Source organism: Petaurus breviceps, unplaced genomic scaffold, assembly GCF_028583685.1.
Source record: "Petaurus breviceps papuanus isolate PSGF00001 unplaced genomic scaffold, PetGlider_PUasm1.0 154, whole genome shotgun sequence".
Classification (NCBI taxonomy): Eukaryota; Metazoa; Chordata; class Mammalia; order Diprotodontia; family Petauridae; genus Petaurus; species Petaurus breviceps.
This window is the reverse complement of record NW_027185715.1, coordinates 3,635,652-3,650,176: the sequence shown is the minus strand read 5'-3', so window position 1 is coordinate 3,650,176 and position 14,525 is coordinate 3,635,652. Positions and strand designations below refer to the sequence as shown.

The following is a 14,525-nucleotide window of genomic DNA, read 5'->3' as shown; positions in this document are numbered from 1 at the left end:
CAGATGTATAGTCTGATCATAACTAAGTTACTCATTTTGGCAAGCATTTTTCAAACCCTACTATGTGCAGGATGACATTTAAGGATTTGTGACTATACAGAGACCCTTAAATGGTCTTAGGCTGTATATTGACTTTAATTGGCCTTGCAGGTAAAGAACTGTTTTCTTTGATGATTTTTTTTTTAAATGTATGGGAAATCAGTGAACATCAATGGGGCTAAAATTGAGCACAATTTTTACTCCAAACATAATATGAATTGTTCTGCTCACGGTTCCCTTGATCGAGTCCAGATGGATGTGTGCTTGAGCTGTAAGTGAAAGTGTCTGGCTCCACTATGGTGATCATGCACAGCAGTGGTTGTAATTGCAGGATTTTTATAGTTTAAATACTCTGCCAGATTTTTTTTTCATGTTATAACCCTACCAGAACAAATCTACTCATGTCTGTTACTGTCTGGTAGGTCCTTAGGCAAAAATGTTTTGAGTAAAACCTTAGTGGAATTTTTGAGGTGAAGTGTAGAAATCCAGGTTTACACTAATATTGCTAATTCTAGATGGATAGGATTGCTGATAGAAAACTTGACAGCCTTCTTAGGATTTTGCATATTTCTCATATGCCCACCTTAAATGACTTGTATCTTCTACAACAAACTTTGGTTTATCTGCATGGTTAATTAGCTGTTTAAACATTGAAAGAATTAATCCTTTAAAAACTGGTTAACCTAAATTGGAGGGGAACTCATAGCCAGACTAATTTCTAGCCTGAATTTTGTGGCTTTCATAATCTGTTCAGTGGTTCCCTTTTCTTTACACCATGTTGAAGACAACCTGTTCAGCTTGTATTCTCTAGATCTCCTTGGTCCTTAAATATTAAGGTGACATCCTGCAAAACTATTGAGTTTTATATCAAAAGTGACTTTTGCTCCTTATCTTTTAATTATGTTATGGAAATAGATGCTATCAGGAATCTTGAAGTTTTTAGTAGGGAACTTTTTTTTCCCCTACTTGAAAAACCCACATTTTCTTTAACAGGATTTTTACTAATCATTTGTCTTGTTCAGTGGGTGATACAATAGTTGTTTTCCTCATGCTCAATCTGTACTTAAACTATGCAATTTAAAAAGAAAAATTAAGAAGATTGGATTGAATGATCCTAAGGAAGTAAGGATTAAAGGGTTTTGTGTTTTGTTTTTTTAATACAAATGCTGAGACAGTCAATGATGAATTAAATGAACCCAAGCAAACAAACATGTTTGAAAAGTAACGTCTATTTTGTTTGGCTCAACTAAGTGCTTTAATACTTAATTTTATGGTAATAAGATTTCTTCAGAGGCTGCAGTTTCAGCAACCTGCCTAATTAGCCACTTTTTGCATGGCATGACTTCATCATATCAAGAGAGAGGAACAACCGGTTCACAAAGGGCCTGTTCACCAGGTGCCAAGAACCATCTTTTTAAAAGTTTGTGGGTTAAAAGCATTTGAAATCGCCAACGTCCTAGACTCATTTTGTTCTCAAAGTTGGTGTTTTTGTTGTGAAGTAGTTCGTGGAAAATATGTGAGCAAGTTTTATATACCCTATCTAATGTTGATGGAGACACCCATAATCTCAATGCAGATAGTTAAGACCTATTAAATGTGGTTGGGTTTATTTATACTAACTTTATTTTTGTTACCTCACAGGGACTTAAGTCACAACAAATTGTCTTTAATCAAAGCAAGTTCTCTGAGTCACCTCCAGAGACTTCAAGAAGTGTAAGTAATGTTAAGCTCTAGGTTATTTTAAACTTGGTGTTTAGATCAAGGAATGTGGTACCCATATGTGTGTATGTGTGTGTATATATATATATGTATATATGTATGTGTGCCTATATAGGAATACGTGTGTGTATATATTATAAACACTTAAATAATATTACTTAAAATTTGGGAGGCCAGGGTATCATTTTTACAAGTTTAGATAATCATCATTATACATTACCATTGGACTGATGTGCTCTTTTTTGGAACTCCTAGGAAATTGAACAACAATGAATTCGAGACCATACCTAATCTGGGACCAGCAGCAGCAAATATCACTCTTCTCTCCCTGTAAGTCAGTATCATCGCTCTTTGATGTAGGAGGGCAATGACCCTCTGCCAGAGTACCAGTGCTTAAAGTTGTGGAAAACAATCCTGGGGGGGTAGTTTGGCATATTTAATGTATTATGTCATGAAGACAGGTGCAAGTAGTTGATACATACTGCCTTTAAATCAGATCATTGTGTTTCAGAGCCTGTGATTGTATGGCAGCATAAAGTTAGGTAATGTCACCATGCAGCCATATTCTTCTTCTGGTCTCCAGGATTCATTCGAATCACCTCAGCCTTTATGGACACATTTGATGATGTGAGGCTTAATTCCAGTGGTGTTTAGTGCTTGGCATCTTGCCTGGGGACTATGGATTACGTATTTCCTCATGGAGAAAGATCAGCACTGTTTTTTGAAGAGTAATAGGAGTTAGTAATAAGCCATCATATGTCTCCCAAAGTGGCGCCAGTAATGAAAGTCAGGATTTTGTGTATAGATTTGGAAACATTGACCCAAAATATCAAGTTAAAATTGAATATGTGGTTCAGAACATAAATACTTTTGGCTACTATATCTTCTGTATAAGTTTTTCATTAAAATTAAGACTGTTTTCCAGTTTCCAAACATCTAGGCCAGATTAAGTGTTTATAGTTGTACTTTTAAGATTGGTTTTGGTATAACCTTCACTTTTAAAGGTATTTTCAAATAAAATTTTTCAAATGCACGTATTTTGGTTTTCATGTTAATTCTGGATGTGAAAGTAAACAAACATAGGAAACTTGAAATCACTTTAGATTGTCTTTTAAACCAGTGAAATTAGAAAAAAAGTAGAATTCATTTTTTAAATATCTTAGGTTTCTGGGAAAGGTGCTAGAAAGGTTGAAGTAATGAAGTAAATTTGAAGGAAGCTGTTCAATTAATTAAAATGATCACTCTTCAATTGCTTACATCTGGTGATTTATAGAGGTTTGTTTTTACTCTGCGCCTAGGTCAGCTAAGTCCCTGGTGCAGCCACAATGTCTGCACTCTTCTGTTTGAATAAGAACTAAGTGACATCTGATACTGAGGTGGTTTTTCCACAGATCTGAATCAGAAAAGAATGAAAGAAAAAGCAGATGGTATTTGACCAATAACTACTAAATTTTAAGAGGAACTTATGGTGTGTGTATGTATGTGTGTGTGCGAACGCGTGTGTGTTACATGATAATTTTTGTTAATTAATTTTCTGTCTCACAATAAGCTAAGCCATCTTAGAACTTTGTGAAGTTTTAGTTTTTGTCTTTTACATGTCTTTAGGCAAATTTAATGCTTGGGAAGCTGCCATTTGACTCTGAAATCCTTGCCAAGACATTGGGTGATTCCTTTAGATACTCCTTGAGGTCACTAGATACCTTATGAATGTTGTTAGAGGAGCAAATCCAAAAAGGACTGGCTCTGGAGAAGGACAGAAATGGAATATTGTCGCCCGCATGGCAGTGGAGGAAAACCTTTTTTTTTTTTTCCCCAGAATTTAACTAGACAACCTAGTGTTATATGGGGAAATAGCCCGATGGTTTGGAGTTTTGAAGATATAATTAGTATTCAGAAAAATAAGAGTGGAATCTGAAGTTAGATGCTCAGATTATTTTGAACTTTTGGAGTCTTTCCCCCCTATACATAAAATAAATTGAGTTAACCATTCTCTCTCACCTTTGTTTTACTATCTCATGGTCTCATTAATGATCTCAGTGATTATTTGACAAAGTTCACTTAAGGAATTATGAAATGGTTCCACAGAAGCCAAAGGTAATTTTCCCTCACTTGTTAGCTTAATATAATAAAATTGTCCAAATAGCTTTACCCTCTTCCCCCAGATCTGAAGATTCTGAAAAACCTCCTTGTCTGACCCAATTTTATTTCTTTCTTCTATAGCTATTCTATTTGTCTATAGGTTTCATTAAGTAATATGAAACACATGTATATTTGTTAAAAATTTATAAATCATCTCCAAAGATAGATGAGGTGCTTTTTTAGAGGCAAATCCATTTTCTTTAAAAGAAAAAATTGTAACTGGAAAATCCAAAGGCATATTTATTTCAGTTGATGACCTATTTTTACAAAATAAAATGTGATCAGTGAATAAGAGGAATGGGGTGTTTTTTAAATAATTCATAGGGTTACCTCCTTACTCTACTCTAGCCCCTACATACTTGTACAAGCAGTCTTTTTAAAATACATATATCTGGCTGTGTCATTCCCCTGCTCAAACACCTTTAGTGGCTCCCCACTGCTCTAGAATGAAATACTAACTTTTTAGCCTGTCATTTAGGACTCTTCCACTATTGGGGTCCCCAAACTATCTCTCCAGCTTTATTTACTTCCCTTTACAAACTTGATCCTCCATAGGAATTTGACTACTAGTACAGATTAATTTGGATTATATGCCATGTATGGGGAATGGCTTTCACAGAGACTGAAGGGTTGAATTTGAGAAACAGCTAAAAAAGAGCTGAGAATAAGGAGTTAGTATTTAATATTGGAGGAGTTAGGAAGCCAATCACAGTTTTTGAGCTGAAAAGTGAAATGAGTAGGAATTGTGCCTTTAAAAGATGGTTTGGGAAAAGATAGATTGGAGAGGGAAAACTAGAAATAAGGAAATCAAATAGGTTATTGTAGGAGTTTGGGGTGGGGCAGCTGGATGGTACAATGGAAAGAGCACTGGGCCTAGAGTCAGGTAGACCTGAGTTCAAATCCAGCCTCAAACACTTACTAGCTTTGTGACCCTGGGCAAGTCACTTACCCATCTTGGTCTCAGTTTCATTATTTGTAGACTGAGCTGGAGAAGAGAATGGTAAACCTCTCGAGTATCTTTGCCAAGATCACTCCAAATGGGCTCAGGAAGAGTTGGACATGACTGAAAAATAACTGATCAACAATTGTAGAGGAGTTTAGGTATGAGCTGATAAAGGTACTGTTAGTATAGAAGTAGGGAAGAGGTATGGAGAACAGGGTGGTTTAATGGAGTCCATATTGGATTTGAAATTAGAGGATCTGACTGCCATTCACCTGGGTGACCTTTAGCACATCACTTAAATGTTCTTGGCCTTAGTTTCTTCTATAAAACGAAGGGGCTGATCTATCGTCCCATGATATTGTGAGGTAGAATCAATAAGACTTAAGAATTAATTAGATATGAGGGTGGAGTGGAGTGGTAAATAGACCTAAAAGTAAGGTCAGAGTCAAGAATACCTCTATTACAAACCTCAGTAACTAGGAAGAGAGTGATGCCAAGTGATGGAAATAGCTATGTTTGGAGGAGGAATGGACTGAGATACCTACCCAACCTCTAAGGAGAGACGTCCAGCAGACAGTTGACCAAGTGGAACTGCAGGTCAGGAGAGGGAGTAGACTAAAGATTTTGGACAATTGTTTGACATAATATTTTCTTTTAATTTTGTGATGACTGTGCCAAATGCACTGGTTTTCAGTGGCATGAAAATTGCCACAGTTAGAAATTACCGCTAAGTCATTAGTAAAGATGATGTCATATACAGTAAATTGCTTTTGTCTGTTTCCCTCAAAATTCAGGGATGTGCAGTATAATAGTTAGTGAAATGCAATTTTACTAATATTCAGATACATTTCTACATCCACTCCCTTATTAACCATTGCTTGTTTTCATCCAGAGAACATCTTCAGATCAACTTACATGCTTAATGTCTAATGCTAGCAATCACGTAATTTTTGAACATCTGCTTTGGTCCCAGCAATAAGCGTAGATATTGTGATAGTAGAAGGAGGCCTAGATATTTCTCTTGAGGAGCTTATTCTGTGTTTGGGGTAACAAAGCACATGTATAATAATTTGAGACAAATCAGTATAGGATAGAAGACATGATCTTCCCAGGTTTTCATGTTCTTTCCCTATTTTTAAGGTAAATTTTTATTGATATATTTTGTATTCAGATCATTACATATCTGAATGTCTCTCCCTCCCTTCCAGAGAGCCATCTTTTATAATAATGGATTTTGGTTTTTGTCTTTTTTTTTTGGAGAGGGAAGCCAGGGCTTTGGGGGTTAAATGACTTGCCCAAGGTCACACCGCTAGTAAGTGTTAAGTGTCTGAAGTCAGATCTGAACTCAGGTCCTCCTGACTCCAGGCCACTGCCCCAATAATGGATTTTTAAAAGGGGTTTCAGATGAGTTCAGCAGATCTAACCAACGTGGCAAAAAACTTTGACCTCATTTCCTGTTTCACACTCACATTTCTGCATAGATGCACAGAGCTGGGGAAAGAGACAGTGCTTTCTCATCTGTCTTCTTTGGGGACCGCCTTGGTATTTACCGTTAATTTTACAGCATTTGGCTTGGATTATTTTGAGCTCTTTGAGGGCTCTTTGTTTGCATTCCCAGCTCTTAACACAGTGCCTGGTACATAGTAGGTGTTTAATAAATGCTTATTGACTGTTATTCTTTCTGTTTACATTATTGTAACAATATGTGTCATTATGGATGTTTTCTTGGTTCTGCTTCATTTTGAATTAGTTCTCATAAGTATTTCCAGGCATCTCTGTATCCAGCATTTCTTGTAGTGCAGTAATAGTTCATTACAATACCATAACCTGTTTAGTTATTCCCCCATTTATGGGCATTGACTTTGTTTCCAGGTGTGTACTTTTACCAAATAACAACAGCAGCAAAAGCCCACTGTGAACATTTTGGTATATATGGGGTCTTTCTTTTTGCCTATTTTTTTTGCTAGCAAATCTTTGGTCTTAGCCCCCACCCCAACCCCAAAAAGAAGCTGTAACTATTTTGGTATATATGGGGTCTTTCTTTATATTGCCCTTGGAACATGCGCCTAACAGTGGAATATCTGGGTATAGGCATTTTAATAATTTCCTTTTCATCATTGCAAATTGCTTTCCAGAATTGTTAGACCAATTCACAGCTCCACCAACAGTGTATTAGCATTCGCTTCTTTCCATAGTCCTCCCATCAATGAATATTCTCGTTTTTCATCACATTTGTCAGTTTGACTGGGTATGAGGTGAAATTTTGTACTTCTCTTCTTAGTGCTGATTTTGGAATATTCTTTTATATGATTTTTAATGGTTTGTAATTCTTTTGAGAACTGTTTATTCATATCCTACGATCACTTGTCAATTGAGGGTTTTCTCTTTCTTGAAGTTACTTTGATGACTTTATTTATACTTTGATTTTACTTCTTAGAGTATATGTTGTGTCATCGGAACCCCTCCCAAGTTCCTATCTCCACACACATACCCACTGTAGAATGTAAGGCCCTTGAGAAAGACAAGTTTTGTCTTTGCATCCCTGGGAATTGCCTTATATATAAAATATTATAGGAGCTTACTGAAGAACTTAAACAAATAATGAAGTAGTAAATTGTATAATGTATACAGTAGGTAATAGATGAGTTCAAAGAAAGGAGGCATCATTGTGGACAAGAGTAGATGAATAAAGCCCCATGTAGGAGGAGGTAGGAAGTCCTATGTAGGAGATAGGTGGATGAGTAGAATTTGGATAGGTAGAAAGAAAAAGGAGAGGGCTTTTTGATAGGTTTGAGCTAGTTCCCTGACTCTACAGCAAAACTGATCATTTTGGGGTGGGGTGGAGGCTAACAGCAAAACTGAGGATGCTGAGAAATCTGACTTGACTGAAGCACAAGATTTGTGTTTCTGAGTAGTAATGGAATCAAAGTCTAATATAAGGATGCATCCAGAAGTCTTATTTTACAGGGTTATTTTGAGGGGGAAAATGCCTTATAAACCTTGAATCACAGGTTATTAATCTTTTTGTGTGTGTCTTGGATCCCCTTTGTAGTCTGGTAAAGCCTAGGACGCCTTCTCAGAAAGTTTTTTCAATGCATAAAATCAAGAAACATGGTATATCAAGGGAAACCAATTATACCAAAATATAGTTGAAATACAAGAAGTTCTATAAAGCATCATAAAAACATTAACTTCCACTACTGGCTTATAAAATAAAGAGACCTTGTAATACAGACTAAAGAACCCAGAATTAGGGTTTGGGAGACCTGAGTATCCTGTTTATCGACCATGCCACATGACCATTCTGAGACTAAGTCTTAGGGAGAAAGAACAGTGGATTTAGACTTAGGAGACCTCACCCACTTCCTGTCCAACCTTGACCTTATCACCTTCTCTAACCTTCAGAGTCATCACCTGTATAATGAAAGGTTGGACTAGAATAGTGTCTTGCTCTAGAACTCTTTCAGCTCTCAATTATGTAATGCCATGAAAATGAGTTAGACTGTCCTCCCTGTCAACCTCCCTAAGATTATTGAGAGGAACACATGAGATAACCTGTGAAAATTGTAAACTTGAGTGTTTGTAAATATTAAAGAATATTCTTTTCTTTGTTCATTCATTAATTTATTTATTCATGTCTGTCTGTCTACATAGTTTCTTGTGTGGAGGACAAAGTAGGGAAATTGGAAACTGAGGCTGTGGATAACGTGGAACTATTGTGGTTTCGTGAGGATGACACAATCAAAGCATGTTTTAGGGAAAATTATTCAGGAGTTTGCATGGACGTAGATTGAGGAGGGGAAACGCAGCAATCCCAAGGACCAGTTAAACTGTTCAGTTATACAGATGGGAAATGATGAGGGATACTAGACTTTGAAGATATGGATGGAAAAGAGGAAAAACTGACAGTTTAGTGACAAGCTATAGAAGACCAAAGAGAATTGACTCTAAAATGATGGAGGTAGCTTTTTTTGTGACAGATGGAATGGTGTGCCAAGGGCAGAAAGGAAAAAGATTAAAAAAAAAGAGATGGTCTGCAAGGGAAGTTGAGAGATCCCATGGCAGAATTTGTAGTCAAGAATTCCTGGGCTCTAGAACTGGCCAAGTCATACTGGCAGTGTGACTCTGGGCAAGGAACTTTAACCTCTTGCTATTCCATAGGCAACTTGAAGGCTAAAGGTTGAAGTTACAGACCTGCATTGGTGGAAGAATTTTCGTCATCCAGGAGTTCCCTATATCAATGGAATCAAAGGTCTAGGCCCACCCCATCACTGTCCTTCTAAGGAAAGGTGTGAATGAACCTGAAATTCTGATATAAATACAGTGCTGCCTACATTTGAGTGATGAAAAAGTCAGACTCATTAAAAATACTGACTATAAGTGTCTCATTGTAAGAAAATTCAGTATATGAAATTTTACCCTTGTGTAATTTTTTTAAATCCAAACCTGTGACTTCATTAGTTTAGAAAACTCCCTCCTTTAATGCATATGAGTAATTAATTTATAACTCAGTTTTTGAATTGCCTAGGGGCACTGAGAGGTCATGAGACTTGCCCATGGTCACCCACCTAAGATGGGTGTCCTAGGCAAAGTTTTCTGATGTAAAGACTAATCATCTATCTGCTTGGCTAGGCTGTTACTTATAGGATAATTTATAACATAGGAAACTGATCATCCAGAACTTTGAAATAACAAAATATTCAGATACTTTGTGCCTCCGATTTCTCTCTTGACCACATTTTTGACTGAGTTAACTCAGGTTACAACTGAGCCAAAGATAGGTGCTAATACAGGGGCACTTTTAGCCCTCTTACACTAGAATGCATTTTAAAACAGAAGTAAAAAGGAAAAGGGGGAAGGGAGGTTGGGAGGGGAGGAGCTGCTTGGTTATACTAGCCCTGTGTAGTCAGAAACGGATTTCAGATTTGGCTTCTGACATTTGGTACTTGCATGACCTTGGGCACATCAGTGAAATGAGAGGTTTGGAGTAGGTGGCTTCTGAGGTTTCTTCCTCCTGTAGATGACCTTTGATCATTTTGCCCTCTGTCCCTGCCTTTGCACCAGGTTCTGCTTCTCAGGGGTGGCACATGCCACGTGATCAACTTTTCTGAGTGTGTATTGGTTATTTTATTCCATAAGAACAGCTTCCTTGTCACATACTGTAAGACAATAAATGAGACTATAGAAGTTAACTTATAGAATATTGCTTTCCAGTCAAGTTTTCCAGATAATATCCTGTTTTTCTGTTATCTCTATTCTTTTAGTACTTCAAAGGTCAGTGTGGGTAAGGAGAAGTGTTTTGAGACAAGAAACATGAGGCAAATAGAATCTTTTTCTCTTCTTGATAATAATTAAGTTTTTATGATTAAAAAGAGTACATTTTTCAAAGGAAAAGGACCTATATGTACAAAAATATTTATAGTAACTCTGTGGTGTCAAAGAATTGGAAATTGATGGGATCCCCATCAGTTAAGGAATGGCTGAATAAGTTGTTGTATATGATTGTGATGGAATACTGTTGTGCTTTAAGAAATGATGAGCAGAATGCTTTCAGAAAAAAACTGGGAAGATTTACCTGAACTGATACAAAGAGACAGCAGAACCAAGAGTACATTGTGTACAGTAACAGCGATATTGTTTGATTATCAACTAAGAATGACTTAGTTATTCTGAACAATATAATTATTGAAGACAGTTCTGATGGACTTATGAAAATGTTATCCACCTCCAGAGAAAGAACTGATAGGCTTTTAATGCAGATTGAAACATAATTTTTTCATTTTATTTTTCTTGCTTTTTAAAAAAATTATATTTTGCATAATTTCACTTGTATAATTGATATCACATTTCTTATCTTCTCAGTGGGTGAGGGAGGAGTGGAAGGGAGAGAATAAAAAACTCATTTATTTTTAAAAGGATGCTAAAATTAAAAAAAAATAAAGAAATGGTGAATTTTGACCAAATTTCATGGTAATTGTATAATTGATAGGAGTTTTCCTTTAGCTGAAAAAAATTGTTAAATAAAACTTAATTTTAAAAGCTTAAAAAGGGAGGATTTTTGGTGGTTGCCAGCCATTCCTTTATACGGGGAGTTAGGTGCCCTGCTATGGCTCCAGTGCAAGTCATTAGGGGGAAACTTGCCACAGGGATAGAAACCATAGCAAGACGTGACTGGTTGTGGATGATGGCTGGGAATGGATCAGGGAGCTGAAATCAGAAGTATCAATGTTCTGCTATCTCTACATTGGACTATACAGGCCTTAAGTGAATTTTATTAATTAACATGCATTTCTTATATTGTTACAACATAACCAGTTGTTTAAAAAGGTATTTGAGACCTCAGGAAGTGATTCAAATGAGTGCAATATATGTAATTTGACAGATGGATGGATTTTATTTTAGTAATTTGGTAAGAAGGCTTCGTTTATATTCTCTGTACTTTAATAAAATTAAAGTAATTTTTGTTGTTGGATACTTTATGTTGATGAATCCTCATTTCCTCGGCATGGGTGCTTCTGTCATGCAGATCACCATTTCTCCATTGTCTTAATATGTAGCCTTCACAGCTCAGAGATAGGTATATCATAATTAGAAGGTAAACGTGCATTTTATTTATTTTAATTTAATTTTTATTTTCAGTTCCAAATTCTCTTCTTCCCCCTCCCCCCTCCCTTGCCCCATTCATTGAGAAGCAAGAAAAATAAAGCCTATTAAAAATATCTAGTCACAGATTACATTAGCCATGTCTCCCATCTGCCCCACACACACACGCAAAAAGAAGGAAAAGAAAATAAAACATGAAGTTTAACAACAAAGGTGTGTTTTGAGATAATATTGTTGTCATCTCATAAAATTGCATAATTATTTTCTTTAGTTTAAAAAAAAAGTAAGGAGATATGTGTGAAGGGCAGTGATAGTGGTGAGGAACTGTGGCCATTTTTAGCATTAACAGTGACTGTTTTTAGGGGCGGCTAGGTGGCACAGTGAATAGAGCACCAGCCCTGGAGTCAGGAGGACCTGAGTTCAAATCCGACCTCAGACACTTAACACAAAAACCAGCCTTGTGACCTTGGGCAAGTCACTTAACCCCAATTGCCCTCCAAAAAAAAACAAAAAACAACAGTGACTTTTTCATCATGGCACTTTCCAAAGGCATGAATCCTGGCCACAGGCAGGGTCACTAACCTTGGTCAACAGTCTCTCCACTCTTAATGAAAGTTAGAGAGAAGATGATCTAGTGTGAAAATATCACCACTGATGGAAACTCAATTTGGAAATTGAGATTCTACTAATCATTAATGTCATCTGTATATACAGCAAGCAATGTTAGGCTTAGGAAAACAGCAGTCCTTCAGTTAAAAACAACGGGTGTTTTTTTTTTTTAACTGAAACAACATTCTGAATATTTTTCAGCAACAAGTTTAAGTACTTCAAACAAATAAGCAAATAATTTTAAATTTTAATTATTTAGATATGTGATTTTAAAAATACTAAAGTCCATTTTAGCTTGGTCAGTATAGTAAACTAACTCAAACATTAATCATAGACTAAAAAAAAGATAAACTTTTTGTAGATTTTTGATTTCTCTAACAGTCTCTCAACTTAAAATGGATCAATATACTGAAAAAATATTTTGTATATCCACAGAAGCAACTATTTTTTTGTCCAGATCTCTGCTGACATGAGTGATTAATTTCCTGAGGATGTGTGTATGTGTTTGTATGTGATTGTGTGTATGATTTCAGAAGATCTCCTAGGGAAAACATACCATGCCACAGTTTGAAGAATGCTGAATTTGATCTTGGAAGATCTGGATTTGAAAGTTTGCATTCCTGTTTTTACTACTTTTTTAACCTTTGACAGGCCACTTAATGTCACTAGGATTCATTTTGTAAAGTGTAAAACTGAGGAGATCTATGATTGTACCCTGTTGTTCTTAAGTCATTTTTCAGTTGTGTCTGACTTTTCATGACCACAGTTGAAGTTTTCTTGGCAGGGATACCAGAGTGGTTTGCTGCTTCCTTCTCTAGATCATTTTAAGAGATGAGGAATTCAGGCAAACATGCCTAGGGTTAGTTACACAGTTAATAAATGTCTGAGGCCAGATTTGAATTCAGGAAGATGAGTTTTCTTGACTCCAGACCTGTCTCTATCCACTGCACCACCTTTCTGCTCCTGATTATTCATTACAACTCTAAAACTTAGAATCTGTTCGACTTTGGACTAATCACTTTTATTTCCGGAATCTCAGTTTCCTTCCTTATAAAATGGAGACACTAGTAGCAATATTAAATATTAAGTTAAATATTAAATATAAAACTCTACAGTATTATTAAGATCAAATAAGATAGAATATGAAAGCATTTGTAAACCATAAAACTCCCTGGACCTGTCCATATAGGTGAAGTACTATACTCTCTAAAGATCCAGTTGAAGAGCCTTTTGGAATTCCATGAGATTAGCTACATGATATAATCCATCATCTGATGGAATTTTTCAGTTTGCACTGTATGTTATTTCAGCTACCTTATTTAGGAGTGTGTTTTATTTGCTTAAAATACTCTTTTCCCAAAGCCATAATACACAATTTGCAGGGGAAATTTTTCCTATCTTTTTCCTCTTCAATTTTTGCTAATTCCTTCTTCCCCCCTACTTTGAAATAGCAACTTTTGCTGACAAAGAATCTTCTTTGAATAGGGTAAGCTTTGTTGACTGAGACCTTTTTTTATCACCTACCCTTTTAATGCTGACCACCTCCAAAAATCACATATAATCTTTACAGTGAAGAATTGATTAAGGAAATGGAGATCTGTTAGGAACTCTAGATTCCAGTTAGCTTTAACACTAATTACTTTGAAACTTTGAACAGGTCACAGTTCTTGGGAATCTTGAAGATTAATGGAGGTTTTCAATGTGCATAAGTGGAAAAGTCTAGACTAGAATCAGTGCTTGAATAATTTTCTTCCATTTTATAAAATATTAAATGAGAGGGAAGTATAGTAAGAAAATAGATTATTATTTTTGTCTTTCTCTTTATGTTTGTGTATAAATACAGATCTGTGTTTACACATGAGTGTGTGGGGTGGCCACCCATGCTGCATTGCCTCAAACTTTTCATACAAGGGATATGGACACCTTACTCACTGTTTGGGCTGGCTTACTTTCTCCAGCCTGTCCCCACACTGACAGAACTAGGTTTTCAGAGAAGTCCCTCTACCACATAGCTCCATTTAAAACCCTCAGAATCCTCGTCTTAAGTCTGTTGTGAGGGAAATACACTCATCCTGCTTATTACCACCTTAATTCTTTAGCCCCCAGCAGTGTGTTTCCTTTTACACAAACCTAGCTATTGACAATGATGGCACTTTTATTTCTTTACCATCATTTATTTAATAATAAGGTAAAATAAATAATAACTATCACAAGAACTCATATATTAAAGCAACTTCAGGAATAATAAACACATCATAGTTCACACATAGATTTGAATCGCATCATTCCAATAGTGTAGTCAGCATTTAAGGGGGCAAGTAAGCACACACACACACACACACACACACACACAAACCTGCTAAGCAAAGATATGAGTAAGGAAAACCCATTTGCTTGAGTAACAGACAACTCTGGAATTTTAAGTTTCATTGTTCTCTTTTTGTCTCAGTCACTGTCCAGAAATGTTCCTTGA

The 14,525-nt window shown here is 36.1% G+C and overlaps 1 protein-coding gene across 1 annotated transcript in view; it reads left to right on the top strand.

The window, feature by feature from the left end:
- LRIG3 (leucine rich repeats and immunoglobulin like domains 3) overlaps window positions 1–14,525 on the top strand; it is a 61,561-nt gene that overhangs the window by 4,936 nt on the left and 42,100 nt on the right. The window contains exons 2-3 of the mRNA XM_069080559.1: window positions 1,681–1,752; window positions 2,014–2,088. Coding sequence (XP_068936660.1) covers window positions 1,681–1,752; window positions 2,014–2,088 — 147 coding nt within the window. The remainder of the gene's footprint in view (window positions 1–1,680; window positions 1,753–2,013; window positions 2,089–14,525) is intronic.